The 20,519-nt window shown below is 41.4% G+C and overlaps 1 protein-coding gene across 1 annotated transcript in view; it reads left to right on the forward strand.

The window, feature by feature from the left end:
- Positions 1–19,779, forward strand: part of Cacna2d3 (calcium voltage-gated channel auxiliary subunit alpha2delta 3) — a 798,817-nt gene extending 779,038 nt beyond the window's left edge. Inside the window, exons 35-37 of the mRNA XM_050158221.1 lie at positions 16,229–16,341; positions 16,561–16,643; positions 19,361–19,779. Of these exons, the coding sequence (XP_050014178.1) occupies positions 16,229–16,341; positions 16,561–16,643; positions 19,361–19,453 (289 nt within the window). The 3' untranslated portion in view covers positions 19,454–19,779. The remainder of the gene's footprint in view (positions 1–16,228; positions 16,342–16,560; positions 16,644–19,360) is intronic.
- Positions 19,780–20,519: the final 740 nt, after the last annotated feature.

Here is a 20,519-nt window from a genome sequence, read left to right on the forward strand (position 1 = left end):
CAACTCTAGAACCCAGAGATAAGGAAGGGTGCAGACATTCAGATGTAGCCTGGTTTCCATGGGAACTACACTTGGTTGCCGAAAAGGGGGAAGCTGGGAGGAAGAGAAATCAAGGAAAAGTACCAAAGTCAATGATCTTTGGCAGCCACTAACACATTTGGGGTGGTAAAGAATACAGTCCATGTAGAGTGAATTTGTACCAGAAAAAAGAGGGAGGGTATAGGAGAGAGGGGTGGGAGCAAAGGGGCAGGTGCAGGCATCACACTATAGACAGTAAGGACACCACCACCAGCTAAAGGTACTAGTTGAAGTCGCTTTTGCAGTGGAGCTGTGATGACTTACCTGTGGCTGAAGGGGTGCGGGGAATGATACATGGGATAATTAATTCAGGGCTATTCTGCCCCCTCTGCTCATGAGTTCTATCCTTGCAGCAGCCTAAGCGGTAGGTTTTGGAGAAGGGAAGGGAAGCTCAATCCAGCACAGAAACAGGAAAGCAGGACAAGGCACATGCGAGCTTTCATTTGCATTCATCCAGCTTCTTGGTTTGAAAAGACAGTTCAATAATTTTAACCTTTTTAATTGTTTTTCCAAATCAAAGTATTTAAAAACATACAACAAGGGTTGGGGGAGAAGAGAGGGAAGAAGGAGAAGGGAAGGGGATAAGGGGAGCGGGGAAGAGAACTTGGGGGAATGGGATAGTCGACACAGAGGAAGGACAAATATAAGAGCAAGGAAAGAGATATTTTGATGGAGGGAGCCATTATAGGGCTACCAAGAAACCTGGCACTGGAGAAATTCCCAGGAATCCACAAGGATGACTCCTAAGCAATAGAGGAGAGGGTGGCCGAACTGGCCTTGACCTGTAGTCAGACTGATGAATATCTTACATATCACCAAAGAACCTTCATTTAGCAGTGGATGGAAGCAGTGAGGCACTGGGCTGAGCTCCCAAAATACAGCTGAAGACTGGGAGAAGTGAAAATATGAGCAAAGAGATCAAGGCCATAATGGGGACACCCACTGAAACAGTCTATCTGAGCTAGTAGGAGCTCACTTACTCTAGCCGGACAGGGAAGGAACCAGCATAGGACCAAAGTGGTTCCTCTGTGGATGACAGTTGCATGGCTGGGGTAGACTACAGGGTCACCTGCAGTGGCACCAGGATTTATCCATACTGCTTGTACTGGCTTTTTGTGAACCTATTCTCTTTGGATGGATACCTTGCTCAGCCTTGAACCTTTCCTCAAAACAATGTGCCTTATCCTCTCTATGGAGTGGATTGGGGGTGGGGTGGGGGGTAGGTGGAGAGAGTGGGAGTGGGGAGGGAGTGGAAACTGGGATTGGTATGTAAAATGAAAAAGAATGTTTTCTTTTAAAAAATAAAATAAATTAAATTAAAAAAAAACATACAACACAAATTTCAGACCATCTCAAATTCTGGAGAGTTGATGAACTCTGTTGGCTTACTTCTGTGTTTTGTTGTTTTGGTTTTGCTTCCTTTTGCAATTCATTCTTGGTTGTACTCTACAGTTGAGAAATAGAACAGATGCTATAACATGATCAGGGCCTGCTTGTTGGGGTTTTCTGTCCCGCTTGGTACCCCACAGCCAGCAAGCCCCAAAGAAAATCACACAGAGATCTCTATAAGTTATAAGGCTGATTGGCCCATTAGGTCAGGCTACTTATTAGCTATTGTAGCTTATATTAACCCATTATTCTGATCTATCTTTGCCATATGGCTCGGTACCTTTTTCAGCTGGCAGATCACATTCTGCTTCCTTGGTAGTCTGCACAGGACTGGGAGGAATCAACTTCCTCCTTCCCAGTATTCTCCTGTTCTCATTGCATCATTTCTACTTCCTGTCTGGTTTTCCTGCCCATACTTCCTGCCTGGCCAATCAGTGTTTATTTAAAACATGATTGACAGATTATAGACAATTCTCCTGCACCACAATGCTTTCTACTTGTGTGTTGCTGTTACCATGTGTGACAATCTTCTGTTTGATGCGGTAGCGGCCTGAAGAGTTTCTGCTCTCATGTATTGATTAGCTCACACCCTCGCCCTCATCCATCTCTCTTGCAGTTTGTGTCTCCTTCTTTTCTCTCATTGCACACTGTTAGTTTCTTATCTGGTTTCCAGTGCAGACAGTTTAGTGCATTGCATTTTAGTGATGGTTTGCCCTGAGTAATTATTGCAGTATTACTAACTGTTCCTGTCTTAATCTTCATTATTTCTTTTTTGTTATTTTGATTTTGTTTTCCTTACTGGTACTTTTGCGAGACTGATTTAGAAGTCACTGCCTTTTAATATGAGAGCCTAACAATCTCACGCTCAGTGCGGCTCTAGCAGTTTTAGGCACACAGTAACAGATGTGTGCGTGTTATTCTAATGCTCTCTAGGGTGTCCAGGTTTGTATTTCGCATGTCTTTTCAGTTATTAGTGTCAAAGTTTTAAACTTAAAAATCTAGTGACTCTGTTTTTCTCTGGATTTAGAAATACTTTATTTAACTCCTGCTGTGCATTCACTAAATCTCTCTTTATCCTGTCTACTGGGCAGCTGGTTCAGTTCTCACCGAGTTTAAAAGCTTTTGTTCTACAGCAGTGGTTCTCAGCCTGTGGGTCTCAACCTCTTCAGGACTGAATGACCCTTTCACAGGAGTTGTATATCGGACACCCTGAATATCAGATATTTATATTGGCATTGACAGTTACAGTTATGAAGTAGCAACACAAATAATTTTATGGTCGGGAGGGGTCACCACAGCACAGGGAACTGTATTAAAGGGTCATGGCATCAGGAATGTTCTCTAACATCTTTTTAAAACCACTTTTGTTTGTTTGGTTTTGTCTGTCTGTTTTTGAGACAGGATTTCTCTGTGTAGCTCTAGCTGTCCTGGACTTACTCTGTAGATCAGCTGGCCTCAAACTCCTAGATCTCCACCTGTCTCTGCCTCCAAGTGCTGGGAGTAAAGGTGTATACCACCACCTTCCAGCTAAGACATGCTTTTGATTGTTTGAGAATTTCATACCTGTGTATCATATTCTCTCTCTTTGTTAAAAACCCCACTGACTCCATATACTGCTACCTCTGTGTTTATGGATGTAAGACCATCTAATGGCATAAGGATAGCTTCTCACGGGCCACATCCTTAAATAAAACTGATGATCCCAGAGGCTGTCACTTGCCAATGGCTCCTCAGATAGTAGTGAGACTTTATGAGCCCCTCCCCCAGTCATTCTGGAATTTGAACAGACTGGGTTTGCAAAGGACTTAAGCATGCAGTCGTGGTGGCTTTGTAAGATAGTAACTTGCTCTAAAGTCTGGGTTTAGTTCACATTTTCAATCATTTGCATGGGGTTTCCTCTTGTATCCATGCTCTTCTAGACTTCCCAGCATCTCCTCTCTAAATTTCTTCTTCTTTCCTTTTTGGACAAACTGACTGCATGATTGTGACCCTGTGTGGGTGTCTCATTCTAACTGGGAGAAGGGCTGTTGTTCTTCAGTTCAATCTGTGTAGCGCTTGCTTGTTGCTAATAATTTTATCTGCACTATTATTTTATACTGTATCCCGTTGTAGTTTGGGGAAAGAAACAGGTATTTGTGGCACAGAAGAATTCCAGTGATAGATCTGTGCTGTTTTGAGTTCCTTCTCTACAAAGTGATCCCTTTTACATTTGCCAAATATTACAAGTGCTGGAGAGAGACAAATGGTCAGATGTGGAGAAGTCAGGATTTCATAGATTTTTTATGCTCAAGTCCTAGCTTATAATCACACCAGGGAACTGGGAAATCTAATGTCAGTTTTCAGTATTGCCTATCTGCTTTCCATTGGCAGAACATGGGTATGTCTGCAGCATTCTTTTGTTCTTGCTTTGTACTCTTGGTGTCTTAAAGACTCATGGACTTTTATGTCCCGCCCAGTGTCTGTAATAGGTCATTATCCCTAGTCTTTGCACTAACAAGTGTTGGTTGTTGTCATCTCTAGCCACATTGTCAGTAACTCTGATGAACTGAAGTGAAGGGTGAAGGCTCTTTTCCCACCTTTGATTTCAGAAACAACTTGTCCAGACTTTTTTTTTTGTATTTGTGTAATATATAATTTTCTATTAACAGGGTTTATCTTTTCTAACTTCTTTTTGAAATGATATTTATTCTCTCTTCTAAATAATATGTTTCTTGGGTTATAGGAAATTTGGCCTTTCCTAAAATACCCCAAACAGTACCAACCCTTCCAGGAATGTGTCTTCTGGTTTTAATATTTGGTCAGTTTTGATAAGACCACCATGAATATGGTTGTCATTGGAGACTAAATGTTTTGTGCAATTTGGATAAAAAGTCTTGGATACCAAATACAAGAGTCAGTGGAATAGAAGAGCTTCCACAGTAATTAGAAGTCTGAATTCACCATGATACTTCTGGCTTCATGGTAGTGTTGATATGATTTAGAACTTGTAGTCCATTAGGTTATGCTTATAAACTAGAGGGCACATGGTATAGTAAAGTCCTATGCTGTGGGCTTGACCATACCCACAGAGTAACCAACAGGCAGAGCAGGTTAGATGTGTTAGGAAACAGAAGTAATCACAGTAGACTGACTGATACCCAGGCATTGGTTGTGTCCAGAAGTTGCCAATGTCAATAGCCATAAGTCGTGAGAAGTTGATCTGAAATAAAGAAGTCCCCTGCAAAGAAATACATTTTGGTAGACTTAAAATAGTGATTTGATAGAGATTTTTTCATTAAATTATAACAACATATAATGAAAGAATTATTTTCTGGGGACTATATATTGTAAAGTGTATTAAGATGGTTGGAGTTTGTGAAGAGTGTGTCTAAACCAGAAGCCTCACAGAGACAAGATGCATGAACAGGTGTTATGCCATCACCTCTAAGACCAAGTTCAGCATTTTTATTCTCTAAGGAAGAATATTGTGCGAATTCCTCATCTTACACAACTTCTAAATGGTCTAACAATGTTTTCAGGGTGGCGGTGGTGGTGCGTGCCTTTAATCCCAGCATTTGGTTGACAGAGGCAGGTGAATTTCCGTGACTTTGAGGCTAGCCTAGTCTACATAGTGAGTTTCAAGACAGTCAGAACTATGAGAGAAACCCTGCCTTGGAAAACCACAAAGATTTGAAAAGAGGGATAGAGGGAGAGAGAGAGCGGGGGGGGGGGGGAATCATTAGAGGCATGCAGCATTTCATTTTCTTGGGTCTCTCAATTGTCAACATCGTGGGACATGAGTGACGCCCAGTTTTCCCAAAGCTCACATGGACACGCCATCAGAAGGAGCTGATGCACTTACTGCAGAGCCCAGAGTTTTGCCATTGAAGTTTTATTGGGCAGAAGCTAGTCAAAAGTACCTGTCAGGGGTTTTTTTGAGGGAGGCTGAGGGAATTTGGCATGTGGTGTCTCTTTCAATAGAGGAAGTCTCCTGTTTTTACCCCACCACCACCACTTGTTGACTCCGGTGTTTCTCGGGAGCGTGCTATGAAAGAACCCAAAGCCCCAATGTTAAGGCCATTTTGATCTGTTCTGCAAACCAGTGCATGTTGTCACAAGACATGGATTAGGAGTTGCTATTCTGTAGAACTGTGAGAAGTGATCATAGGAAGTCCCAAAAGGGAAACTAGAAGAAACAAGATAAATGTCAATCCAATTTTCTAATAGTTTTGAACCAAGACACACCTTTTTTTTTTTTTTAACCTGTAGTAATGCCAATCTTTACCAAACAGACTTGCTGGTAAAATGAGTTTGGTTGTCAGAAAATTCTAGTAAAAATAGAAGACTGGGTGACCCCCAAAATAAGAATATCATTGGCTAAAGACTGATCAAAATTGACAAAAAGATTTGTTCTTTTTCTATTCTGCATTTAATATTAAGAGTACAGTCAAGAGCATATAATAACATTGCCAGGTTTCTGAGACTTTCATATAACTTTAGAACATATTTAATAATATACTTAATGAGATATAGATCTAATACATGTCTTTTGAATTCCAAGGTTCCATGGAAATCCAAAAGTTAGTTTTATAACAAAAAAGGATTAAATTTGGAATTTTTTAAAGCACATAAAGAGTTTAAAATATTTAGCTGAGTAAGATCATTATAAAATTAAACCAAGGTGATAAAATGCAAAATTCCCTTGAAAATGGGTTTACGGCACTATAATTGATAGGCATTTAAAGTTTGCTGTGTGATCATTCTGACATAGTTAAATATGCAGGGGACCTTAGCCACAATAAACACAATAAGCCTGCCCATCAATCTGAAAATGTCCCATGCCTCTTTATACCCTTCCCAGACCCATCTCCCTGCTCCTGGAAACCACTGCTCTGTGACTGTCTCTAGAGATTCAGTTGTATTATATAGACTTTGTCATTAAGACAGCATACAATATTTTAATATCCCATTGTCTCATTTCTATCATTCTCTATAATTACTTTTAGATTCATCTATGTCAGGGTGTGTACTGAGGAATGTCCCATTGTGTAAATACTTCACAATTGATTTTTTACACTTCTCCTTTGTGTATTTTTAGTAAGACATATTATTTGTACATCTTTGTGGGGGTATATTATGGTAATTCAACACATGTATACAATATATAATAATCAAATCAGGGCCCAAGCATTTCCATCTCTCTGGCCATTAATCATGTTTGTGTGCTGGAAATGTACTATTCTCATTTTGTTTCATCATTTAGCTGCACTCTGTGAACACCTCTTTTCATCCCCCAGGCCCTTATGCATCCCAGACTTTTCCCCTCTTTTTTATTGATTTTTATTGAGCTCTACATTTTTCTTTGCTCCCTTCCCTTCCTCTCCCCTCCCCTCCCCTTCAGCCCTCTCCCATGGTCACCATGCTCCTAATGTACTCAGGAGATCTTGCCTTTTTCTACTTCCCTTGTAGATTAGATCCATGTATGTCTTTCTTAGGATTTTCTTTGTTGTCTAGGTTCTCTGGGATTGTTATTTGTGGGCTGGTTTTCTTTGCTTTATGTTTAAAAACCCACTTATGCGTGAGTACATATGGTAATTGTCTTTCTGGGTCTGGTTTACCTCACTTTTCTATTTCCATCCATTTGCCTGCAAATTTCAAGACGTCATTATTTTCTTCTGTTGTGTAGTACTCCATTGTGTAAATGTACCACATTTTCCTTATCCATTCTTCGGTCAAGGGGCATTTAGATTGTTTCCAGGTTCTGGCTATGACAAACAATGCTGCTGTGAACATAGTTGAGCGCATGTCCTTGTGGCACAGTTGAGCATCCTTTGGATATATACCCAAAAGTGTCATTACTGGGTCTTGACGTAGGTTGTCTCCTAATTTTCTGAGAAATCACCACACTGACATCCAAAGGGGTTGTACCAGCTTGCATTCCCACTAGCAATGCAGGAGTGTTCCCTTTACCCCACAACCTCTCCAGCATAAGTTGTCATCAGTGTTTTTGATCTTGGCCACTCTTACAGGTGTAAGATGGAATCTCAGAGTTGTTTTGATTTGCATTTCTCTGATGACTAAGGAACACATCCCAGTCTTTAGTGACCACTACCCATCTATTCTTCTATAAAACTGACTTACTGGTTTCAACAAATGGAGACCCAAACAGTTTTCTCACTGAATCTAGAGATCACTGTATCAGATAGACTGGCCATGCAAGGAGTCCCTGTGGTTGGCTTCTGTCCACCTAGGACTGGGCTCCACACTATTGTGCTTTGCTTTTATTATGCAGGTGCTGAGATCAAGTCCCTGTGCTTGCTTAGTAAGCAGTTTACCTGGCAAGCCATCTCCCCAGTCCTTGATGTTCTATTTTCAATATATATCCTGTTTTCTTTATCCATCTATCTAAAAGGCATCTAGCTTGTAGAATCTTAACTATTATGAACAAATTGCAAAGGTATTTTGGTATAATGATTTCATCATTTTAATATATATATGCATATAGACAATTGGTAATTATATGATGGTTCTATTTTTAGTTATTTTGAGGACTCTCTATATTGCTTTCCATGATGGCCTAATGATTAAGATTCTCATCAACAGTATATGAGCTCCCTTTCCTCACCAACCATTGTGCTGCCGTTTGTTTTTGTGATAATACCGACTCTAGATGAGATGAGACGATATGTCACAATGGTTTTCATCTGCTTTTGTTCTTCCCTGCTGGAGATCAAGTCCAGTACTGCCTTAGCAGTCTGCTCCTGAGGTTTACCTCCAGTATGCTGTGATTTGGTTTGCATTTTACAAATGAGTGGAACTGGGCATGTTTTCTTATACTTGGCCGTTTGTATGACTTCTTTCTAGAATCGCCTATTTAGTTGATTAGCTCTCTGATAGTTGGGTTTCATTTTATTGTTTCAATCATGCATGCACGTGACTGGGGAGCATTATGCACATGAGTGAAAGTACCCTTGGAAGCCAGAAGAGGGTGTTAAATCCCCTGGCACTGGAGCTGCTAATCCCCTGGCTGTGAGCCACTCAGTTGGTGCTGATAGTGGAACCTGAATCCTCAGAGCAGCAAATGATTTTGATTGATGAAAATGTAATCTGTTTACTATCTTTTCCTGGTGCCTCTAGCTTGTGTGTGAGAGGAGTTCTTTGTTCTTTCTCCCCAGGATCATTTTTATTTTTAAAGAACATTTTTAGATTTTGAGAATTTCTTCCATGTATACGATGTGTTCTGTTTGACCATGTCCAACCTTCATTTCTTTCTTCCAACTCTCCCAGACACCTCCACAGGGCACCTGCTCCCACCTCCACAGCCCCTTTTGTTTTGAACCCTACCACACCCCATCTAGTGCTCTTTGTATGCAAATAGCTACATGCCTGTGGGGTCATTCTCTGGAGCATGAAAAACCTACCAATGGCCCCAACCCTGCAGAAAACTGACTGGCAATCTATCAGCCGCAGTAGTCTTCATGTCAGAGTAAGAGCTTGTGTGTTACTCCCTCTGTGCTGAAGTTTTGAGTGGCTTGATCATGGGCTGGTGAGCATGGCTGCTGTAAATTCGCGGGCACAAGAATCGCATCATGTCCCAGAGGCAGCATTGCAGAGCTCCTCCGCCATGCCTGGCGTCTGCTCTCTTTCCATTCCCTCTTGCATAAGGTTCCCTGCGTCTTGCGCATTGATATCAACGTTGCCTTAGAGCTGTGCACTCATTCACCAATTTTCAGAATTTTGACCAGTAGGAAGTCTCTCCATTAACCCCTGCTCACTACAAAAAGCACCTTTCTACCAGGGTTGAGAGTGGCTATGTATGGGAAGACACAAATGTTTAGAAGGAGGGTTGCCAAGTAACGGCAGTGGTTTCTTCCTAGGGCCTCCATAGCCACAGTCTTGCAGCCAGGTTTAGAGCTGGCGTAAATTCCCCCCTGTGGAGCAGGCCTCAAATCCAATCAAAGGATGCCACAGTACTCATGTCAGTAGTGTGCCAGTAGGCCCGGTGTGCCTGCTCAGGATGAGTCTGGTTATTCTGGTGTGTGTGTGTGTGTGTGTGTGTGTGTGTGTGTGTGTAAGGGAGAGAGAGAGAGAGCCAGAGGGAGAGAGACCCAGAAACACACAGAGGCAGGCAGAGAGACAGAGACAGATACAAAGACAGAAAGAGCGCTAAAGAGACACACACAGAGAGACCATATGAAATTGGATTTTTTCAATTTCTGAGAAGAAAGTCAATATTTTGGTGGCTCCATGGAGCAGTGCATTTGGAATAACACTGACTCTTTAACTCATACATAGGGTACAGGTTTCCATTTGTTATGTTCTCTGTAATTTCTTTCAACAATAATTTATATAGCAATCTTGTACTTCTCTGCTTGAATTTATAATGAAATAGTTTGAGTTTCCAGGTCTTTTGAACATAATTGCTTCCTTAATTTCCTTTTCAGCAAACTCGCTGCTTTGGGTAAAGCTGCTACTGTTTGCCCTGCATTTGTTTTGTATGTTGCAGCTTTGCTGAGTTCGCTCGTCAGTTCTCACAGCTGGCCACGAAGCGTCTCGTTTTTATATGTATATTTTATCTGCAAACATGGATAATTGACATCTCCATTTCTTCCTCTACAGTTTTTGCTCTCTGTGCCTGGCTTCTCTGGCTAAGGCTTCCAGTATTACATAAATAGCAGTGGTGAGAATGGATATCCTGGTCCTGTCCCACATATTACAGGGAAGGAGCAGTATCCGCTGTCCCCATTTATATGAAATAGACAGACAGACAGCAAGACAGAGAGAGGAGTTCTTATGCGAAATCTTAATAGTTTGATGTATGTTCTTGTGCTTAATATTGAGTCTTTAGTATCTTTTTATGATGTAATATATTTATTGATTTTTATGTATTTGTTATTATGAACATATGTTTTTTTTCTTCTCATGCCTTATACAATATTTATTTCTTTTTTGGTTTTCCGAGACAATACAATATTTATTAATTTACATATTTTCAACCATCCTGAAATCCCTAGGAATTTTTCTGAACCACAGTGTTTGTTGCTCTGCTGGGGAATTGGTTTGCTGGTCTTTTATTGAGAATTTTTACATTTATGTTCATTAATGATATTCTATTTTGTATTTTTTTCTCTTTTGGGGTATAAGCGAATGTTGATCTAAAGACTATGACAGATTTCCTCCCATCTCAACTTTTGGAATAGTTTCAAAAGAATTGAAATGAGCCCTTCCTTCTGTATTCCTGCTTGGGATCATTCGTGTAGCCATCAGGGCCTAAGCTACCTGTTACGATATAGTAGATTTTTAATCTCATTGCTTACTATTGGCCTTAATGACTCAGTTTTGGTAGGTGGTATGCACTCACAGGTATGCCTTCCTAACGGGCTTTCTAAAATTTAGGGTACAGTTATGACAGATATAAGATGTAATGGCTCTGTTTTATGTCTATTCATTTGGGTATTTATGTTATTAATTCATCTGTCTAAAGAATTGTCAACTAAGGGCTGGAGAGATGGCTCAGTGGTTAAGAGCATTGCCTGCTCTTCCAAAGGTCCTGAGTTCAATTCCCAGCAACCACATGGTGGCTCATAACCATCTGTAGTGAGGTCTGGTGCCCTCTTCTACCCTCAGACATACACAGAGACAGAATATTGTATACATAATAAATAAATAAATAAATAAATATTAAAAAAATTGTCAACTAACCTTTATAAAATCAGCTGTTTTATTTGTTATTTTTTAAGATTCTGGCTCATTAGTGTTCTGACTTTCGACTTACTTCTGTCTTGACTGTTTTGAGTTTGCATGTTTGTCCACGTTTTCCCCTCAGGCCCGATGCCTCTGCTGCATCCCGCAGATTTCGTGGGTGACACTGGCATCTGCATTTGTTGTCATGTTTTCCCCACTTGCCTATTGGCCACTCAGGAACATACTCAGTTTCTAGTCTTTCCATTCACTTTGTGATTTGTGGTTTCATTCCATTCAGGACTGAGAAATACACACTGTGATTTCAATTTTGAGAACAATATTGAGATTTTGTTTGTTACCTAACATGACACCTACCCTGAAACTGTTTGATGTATACACAAGAGAAATGCGCATGGCGATACTGTCCGATGAACAAATCTGTTGCCTCTTGACTTAGAGCATGACTCAATCCAGATATCTCATTGTTGATTTTCTGTCAGGATAATAATGGGCACATTGGGGAAAGTGCGAAACAAACCCACCCAACTATTAATTTATTAGCGTCTCCCATTTCATTAACATTAGTATTGGCCTTACTCTTTGGCCAGCAGGTTATTAGGTATATGCACACTTGAAATTGCTGGATCTTCCTTCAGAATTGATACTTTAATCTCAAAATTTTTAAATTTTTAATTTAAAGTCTGCTTTTCTTTTTACATATATGCCACCTCTGCTCACTTTTGGTTTCCATCTGTGCAATGTCTTTTTTCAACTGTTCAATTTTAAGCTATGTGTGTGTTTACCAACGGAATGATTTTTTTGTAGGACAGCACATAGCTAGATCAATTTTTTAACTTTTATTGATGCATCGCGCACTTCACATCATGCATCCTGCCTATCTCCCTGCCCTCCCATCTGCCCTCTACCCTTGCAGTCTCACCCCCAAAACAAACAAACAAACAAACAAACAAACAAACAACACAGAAAGGAGAAGATTGTCGATGTGGAAGCTGTAGTGTTGTCCTGTGTCATGGGGACCCTACAGTTTGGGATCTGTAGGCTTGTTTCTGTCACATGATCCAACAGTTCATAGATCCGTGGATGTTGAAGTGGGCCAACTCGTAGCCTTGGTTCTGGACGGTAGCTGGGTTGCTCCTTTCACTAGCTTTCCCTCATCATCCCTGTCTGTACGAGCTCTCCAGCGCTGTCTCTGCTAGCTCACCCAATGCAGCCTGCAGCAAGGAACGAGCCAGTTTTCCTGCTCCAGGGTCCACAAATCCGGGTCCCCCTCACTCATATCACCAGGACCAGCTCTACTGTTTTGCCCCGGAGCCATCTCTCCCAGTTGCTCTAGGGGGCATACAGAGGGGCTCTTGTGCCCTCAGGTCTGGTTACCTGTATCCCTGACAACAGGATTAGCTCTAGTGTGCTCCCCGGGCAGAGTACAGGGTCTGCTGTCTTGTATGCTGCAGTTGGTGACGGGCAGGGGTAGTTCTCCGACTCTCATGACCCCGGGCCAGCTCTCTCACCTGCCACAGTTAGCAAAGAGTGGGAGGGGAAAGTATCTCTTCTTCAGCCATGCTACCACATGGTGGACAAGGGGGTAGGGGTCAGCTCTGCTGTTGTCATGCCCACAATGGGGTTAGCTCTAGTGTGCTGCCCAGGTAAGGTACACGCCTGAGGCAAGGGGTGGGGTCATCTTTCCTGATTTAGGGTTCCAACTCTTCTGCTGCAGTATCCAGCTAGGGGCAGGGCCAGCTCCCCATGACCCTCAGATGTCGACACACTTTGTTCCTACGGCCACCTTCTGGTACCCCTATGATAACAAAGGCTGTAGATATCAACATAGACTGTGGCTGTGTCAGAACCACAGCCCTTCACGAGGTTCTCTCCCATTTCTGCTGGAATCTGGGATGCTTGATCTTGTCCGGGTAGCTCCAGCTGCTGTGAGTTGAGTGGTATTATAGCCATGGCGTGTCTGGAACACAGCACCTCACTCCGCTCTTCTTCCACACCTGCCTTTTACGTGCTTTCTGCCTTCTCTCTCATGGCGTTTCTCTCTCAGTTAGGCTGAATCATTTTTAATGCAACGTTTTAGACTTATTATTGGTTAATCTTTATAATTTCCATGTTTTCAGTGAATTTTTATATTGGTCTCCTTTCTCTTGCATTTCACTGTTTCTTTAGAACCATAATTTTATAAACTGTCAGCAATTCAGCAATATTCAAGCTTTTCTTCAAATTGAGATTCTTTGATGGAAAGTCATGGTTGTATATTTATGTTGATGTCTGTATATCTTCTCTAAAATTGTTCTTCTTGCCCGTTTTATCAAGTAGCTTTTATGGGTTATAGGTGCCTTGGGTTGGCTATAAAAGAGATGAAGAGCTGTGTGATTTCTTCAGGCTCAGGTGATGTCTCCATGGTCTAGCCTAGCCCGCAGCAGTTCATAAAGGTAGTTGTTTTCCTTTATGCTGCCCAGGCCTTATCTCGGTGATGTGGGATCTGGGGAGGTTTGTTCTGTGGTCTCTCAAAGAAAGAGATGTTGGTGTTGTATTACTAACGGCCATGGTCCTGAGACATTCTTTGAGATTCAGAAAGGAAAATATGAGAGATGTTTGGGTCTGTGCTACACCTAAACAAATTTCCAGGTCTTCAGAATGGGATGGAGTGGGCTCATGCAATCCTGGCATCTGTAGCACTGGTAATGATCAACCACAGTTCTATGGAACAAGAGGGACCCCATTTTTCTGACAAACTGTCATCATTTCCCAAATATTTCTCCTTCCATGAATTTCTGTTTCCACAAAGGCTTTCCCTATGTAAAACCCCTGATGGGCTGGGAGTCTTGATCAGTTTATGCTGTGGGAATTCTTTCCCTTCCTCTGATTTTACCCGGAAATTAGTTCCTCCCTCTGTAGCTTGGGTTTATCCTCCATGTCTATGAAGGTGGCAGAGTTCAAGAACCCTTATGTGTTCTTCCTGCATGATCCAATAGCATTCCCTCTGACCCAGGCATAAAGTGATTTGGGAAACTTGATATCATAGTGTAGACTGAGGAGCACACGCATAACATCCAGTTAGTCTCTTAACCACACCCTTTCAAGCCGGAAGGTAAAAGTACCACCTTATCCTGGCATCTTTAGAATTAGGTACTCATAATAATTCTATGCTAAAAACAGGAAATTTGAATGATTGGAAGAAGGACAAATTAAACTACAAATACAGATAATGAACAAGCTATATTTTTTTAAAAAGCCAACTGATAATACACTAAAGTTTAAACAAATGTTTTGTAAGAGGACCTCCAAACATAGCAATGAACTCAGAATAAAGCTAAGGACTTGTCAAACAAAAGCAGGATACTGGCCTCACCAATATCTTCTTGAAGAGGCATTGTGTGCTGGGGTTGTGGACATTGACAGGACAAACTGGTGCATGGCAGCTATCCAAATGACTCTCCTGGCAAAAGTAGATACTCTCTGGGGATCCGCGTAGGCACTAAAACTGTTGATATTAAATAGCGTGCATGCTTTAATAGAAATGAGAAGATAATTTATTCTAAGTCAACTATGAATGACCATGGCCCCAAAACACATATTCAAGTCACCCTGAATGACATATTCCACCACGGAGGAAGTTACATCAACTTTTGTGGTCACTTAACTAAACAAAATATTAAGTAAATCCATTTTCCAAATACCTTAGTGGGGGCCTTAGGGAGGTAGGCTGTTAAACAAAGCGAGCTTTCTGATGCGATCTTAGCATTCTTAGCTTTGGTGTTGGTGGAGGTTAGGGCTCACATAAGATTAGTCCCAAAGAGTGTCCTTAATACAAGGATGTTAAGATCAGCACTCCCAAGGATGTTAAGATCCATACAAAATTAAGTTTATTAAAGGGACTAAGATGGACCGAGAACTTTTTAGCTCAGCCCCTACAGCATCCCAAGTCTTTGTACACTCCAGTGCTCTAGCTGTCCGAGATAAGTAGTCAGCACAATCTTTAATACAAGCAGCTTCTTCAGCTCACTCCAGTTCCACGATGGTGACACCATCAAGCTCACTACAACTGGACTGGCTGGACTGGTGGATCTCAAAGGCTAGAGTTACTATCTAGTCTTAGATCTGGAATTAGCATGGATTCTAGACATCTTCTATGTCTAGAATCAGTTTCACCGAAAACACCCTCCTCTCTCCTGGTCAGATAGAGGACAACGCGGTACAGGAATGGGACTTCTCAGCATGGCACACAGAGGTCAGAAGAAAGGAGAAAAGCTCTGCCGGAAGAAAATCATAGTATGAGATGACGCTTTGGGCCCTGGACATTTTCTTAGCAAACCGGATGTCCTTGGCAGAGAAACAGGAGATAGCTTGCTTCCTGAAACCTAATTTCTATAGAATGAAGTCAGATATGGACTGACGTGACTTACCCAGTTTTGACTGATTTCTCTACTTGAAACCTCAGTTTCTCCAGAGGAATGGTACTAACTTCAAGAGAATACAGCTGTTACTTTCTTATTCCAGCTTGGCATTTTTGATTAAAGCATCTCAATTGAGGGGAACAACTTCCTAGAAAGGTTGTCTCTGGATCTGGCTCCATAAAATATTATAGTTGTTCCCACAGGGGAAAAGTATTGCTATATATCTTTTCATTTGAGAGATGGTGTGGTGGTTAATTTTAACTGTCAAGTGAATACAATCTAGGATCATCTGGGAAGAGAATCTCAATGCATGGTTGTCTTTATCAAGTTGGCCAACTCATTTTGTTTATGTGAATTGAGGAGAATGAGCTATCCAATGTGGAAGACAGTATTCCCCAGGCAAGGGATCTTCAACGATACAAGGGTGAAGAAAATGAGTTGAGCGTGAGACTGCCTGGATTCACTGTATCATGTTCCTAATCATGGATGCCCTGTGACCAGCTGTGCCAAGCTCCTGAGCTGTGACTTCCCTGCAATGATGAACTATAACCTGAAACTGGGAACTAAAATAAACCCTTTCTTCCTAAGTCCTGTTGTCAGAGGATTTTATCAAAGCAACAGAAATGAAACGAAGACAGATGGTAAGTGACCTCTCACTGTCTTGTTACTTGTTCCCACAGGTCCTTTGTAATCCAACAAATCCCAAGCAGCAATCTGTTCATGGTGGTGGTGGACAGCAGCTGTCTCTGTGAGTCTGTGGCTCCCATCACCATGGCGCCCATTGAAATCAGGTATATCCTTTTTTTGTGTGGGGGTCCAGCCGCTGCAGCTGCAACTGGTAAAGGGGAAACAACAGGAAGGAAACTTGAGGGAGACGTGCCAAAGAGGGAGGGGTTACATCCTTTACCTGTGTATGGAGAAAAGCGCTTAAGCTACTTAGTGCCAAGTTTTGACCCCTGAAATTCAGAGCGAGAGAAGCAGCCGTCGGAAACATGCCTTAACTACAGTCAACATAATGAATCCCTTAAGTGCGAACGTTTAAAGGCTCAGAAGATCAGACGGCGTCCGGAATCCTGCCACGGCTTCCATCCTGAGGCAAGTCTGAGAACCATTTCAATTCTTTTTCCCATCAGATTCACAATGAGTACCTCATGATGACCAGGAACTACAGCTGAAACTTGACTCATGAGAAAATTATTCCTTTCAGAAAGCTAAAAGAGGAATACATGAGAGCTAATAGATGGAGGTATTCAGGCCATCTCTACTTGGTGACCTCTTCCTTTGTTGTCTATATATATTCTTATATATAGAATATATATTCTTATATATATATATCTTTTTCTAACTCTCTATGAGTGATGATTTTATCATATGCAAGGTGGCTCTGACCATCATGGTTTGTTTATTTTAAATGGAAGGTAAAGTTACTTCCATGGATTACTTCAGATAACTTTTTGTTTACAAGATATCTATTTAAGGAAAAGTAGCGACTTAGCATCAGATTGTGGTCACTGATGGAGGGGAACGCTAAGTGGCAACCAGGGTTGTCCAGCTCCAGTATGATATTGTCCTCTACAAACCTGCTGGCCTGCATCCATTGCTCTCCTGGGAGTGTGTGAACACCCCTAAACTGCCACACCTCTGTCGGTGAGGGTAGAATTAAGCCCACTCCTGACAAAGGTGAGTCTGCATACATTCTGCAGCTGCATCGGTGACAACATTTTGAAACAAGAAGAATAAGCTCATAAATGAAGCCCACTTCTGCCCTACCCAAAGCAGAAAGCTTGCCCAGATCTATTACTAGAGAGAGGTTGAATAGCTACCGTTGAAAATGTCACCCCAGCCTTCTTCCTGTCTGTGCACTTTCAAATAGCACATAATTTTTGATGTACTGTAGGCTATCCAGTTCTTAAGGTGTTAAAAGTCGATACACTACCTATTTTAAGTACTGCCAGTATTTTGACTATAATGAATTAGAGTTTATGGAGAATATTTGCATCTATAGTCAAAATGGAAATTAAAGCAACATTTTGTACATATTATACATATGCTGAAAACCTTTTTAATATTTCAGTGACCCTAGTCACATGCAACTCTGAAAATATAAACAATTAGAATTAAATCCAGGAATTGGGCTGGGTGTGTTAGCCTCACCTAAAAGGCAGCATCTGAGAGTCCAAGGTGTGAAGAGAGCAAGTTCAAGGCCAGACTTAGGTACAAAGTAAGAATCTGTCTCTGGGTAATTAAAGTAAAAGCTACTAGAGTCAACAAGAAAATTTTCTTTGGTAGCTGGATATAAGATAAACATAAAGTTCTGTAGTTTCTTTTTCCTAGAATGCTGAAGTTGGGGTCAGTATAACCTAGAAAGTAGTTGTATAAGGAAACAGTTAATTCAAAAAGAATATATGGATTAGTCTTACATGGTGAAATAGTAGTCTTATTAATTCCTGGATAACATCCTAGGAAATTAATAAGATGCTTCATTATATAAGACTAGAAGCTGTGGAACAAAAACAGACCCATTTAACTATTCAAGTAGCTTGACCTAACTAGGAAAAAATCTGACAAAATCAGGAGCATTGTAAATGATGTTGATAATTAGTAATAGTCCAAGGTTGTTAAAGTAATACAAAGTGAAGAGACAGATAGGTCTAATTCAGAGGCACAGCAGTCTCAAGTTTTACAGCCTTTCTCTTGAGTACCTTTCCCACAGGCAGAAGCAAACCACACTGATGGTAGTAGAGTAGTAACATCTGGTGGCTTTTGGAAAAGTATAGAATAGATGATAAAGTGAACACCCATTAGTAAGAAAATAGCCAAACAGAATAAGAGAATAATGGAGTTGGCAACATTTCTGCATGTGTTTAAGAGAAAGAAACACATAAAATTATTTTTCTGAAATAGGGTCTCCCCGAAATAAAAAGAAAAATGACCGGAGAAGCAATTTCTGAGCTGACTGTGTCTCTCAACACTAGTGTGTTTCACCCTCTCATGCTTTTGTAAGACCACAAAAGATACCTGCAGCAGCAGATGCCTTCAGAGGCGGATGCCTGCAGCAGTGATGCCTGCAGAGGCGGATGCCTGCAGAGGCGGATACCTGAAGCGGCGATGCCAACAGTGGCGATGCCTCCAGCGATGGATACCTGCAGAGGCGGATGCCTGCAGCAGCAGCCCTTTACCTCTTGAATGCACTACATCAGTCAGTCTCAACTTGTGGGTCACAACCCCTCATCAAACCTCTTTCCAAAAAGATCTACATTATGATTCATAACAGTGGCAAAACTATGTTATAAAGTAGCAATAAAAAGAATTTAATAGTTGGGGCCAACACAGCATGAGGAATTGTATTAAAGGGTCGCAGTATTAGCAAGGATGAGAGCCACCTTCAGTGGGTCTACATAATTTCCAAAGTAGCTCAGCGATTAAGAGCACATACTGCTCTTGCCGAGGACCCCAGTTAGGTTCCCAGCATCTACTTCAAGTTGCTCACAATTGCTTGAGAGTTCAGTTGATCTGATGCTCTCTTCTGGATTCTGCAGGCTCAGCACTCGACAGTCACGGCCCATGACCTACACATAAGAGAAAAATAAACCTTTAAGAAAGTAGAATAATTTCCAAAGAGTAGTTCAGAATGTATTCACGTTGACAACTGCAGTTAGGGATTTGGAACTCTAGCTGGGTGGGATTTAGACAAATCTGTATCCTTCTGTCACTGAGTCCGAAGATTCCAGAATCTTCATCGGTATGGAAATGGCAAAGCCTAAAGTTCTGGAACCCATCTCTGCTCTAACCAGCCCCTGCTTTCCTTGCAGGAGAACGCAAGAGAGTGTGGGGGTGCATCGAGTCTCCAGGCCCAGGCGGTCCTGCTGCTGCTCCCTCTGGTTTCGAGTCTCTCCTTGAGGTGACACTGACTCCCGAGATGTTCTTTTGGCATGCTATAAATCATGGATAAACTGTGAACCCAAATATGGTGCGACATAGAGACAAAAGCATAGGCCATCAGCATCTCATGATTTCAAACTGTGCGTGATAGGAACTCTTGCAGATACATTGACAAAAAGTTATCTTTTTACTTTGCCAGTCATGCCAATGTGAGTTTGCCACGTGATCACCCTTCCTCAGACATGGGGCTATACTGGATAGGCAGTGTCCCTTCTGCTCGAAAACCATGGAAACCAATTTAAAACTGTGTACTTTTTAAATAAAGTATATTAAAATCATAATCACCTTGTTTGGAATTTGTCATTTTATGAGCTGAGAACACAGATTAAAAAAGAAAAAAAATCATGGTTGGAAAAATGTCACCTATTCCAGGAACCAATAAGGATGCTGTTGGCAGAGAATGTGCCCCAAAGCAGACTCAAGACAAGCAGTTAACAATAGTTTAGATGTTCCACTCAAATCCCAAAAATATTTACAGAAGTAAATCAAACTATCGTCTACACTGGGAAGATTTCATTACATAGAAGCCTGGTTTGTTGAATTCGGCTTCAGTAGAAATCATACTTTGGAGGAGAACACAATCTCTCGTAATAGTCTAGCACTGAACTATTTAAGGGCAGAAATAAAGAACTCATAAATCCCAGGAAATTCTTCCGAAAAGGCTCAGAGGACATAAAGAATGACCATGAAAGATGCCGAAGCTCATTTCTTCCGCATTTGGCTCCTGGCTTTGCCCGTAAATAAGAGGCAAAACCAGATCTTAGATATTACAGGACATGAAACTACCCAGAGCCATAACCTTTCCTGAAATGTTGGCTCTCAAACAGGAAAACAGATCCACTGGGTTGTGGTAACCAAATAAGGTGGAATTATTTCCTCTCCTAGGTAAAAATGTCTTGCTTCGTGGGATGGCTATCTCAAAGCCATCTGGAGCCCGCTTCAACTTTCAAAACAACAACAACAACACAATCCCAATATACGCTCATCTCTTCCTGAAAGAGTCCCATGGTTGAAGGGAATAACAGCACC

Source organism: Alexandromys fortis, unplaced genomic scaffold, assembly GCF_014885135.2.
Source record: "Alexandromys fortis isolate MF-2015 unplaced genomic scaffold, M_Fortis_MF-2015_v1.1 scaffold_106, whole genome shotgun sequence".
Classification (NCBI taxonomy): Eukaryota; Metazoa; Chordata; class Mammalia; order Rodentia; family Cricetidae; genus Alexandromys; species Alexandromys fortis.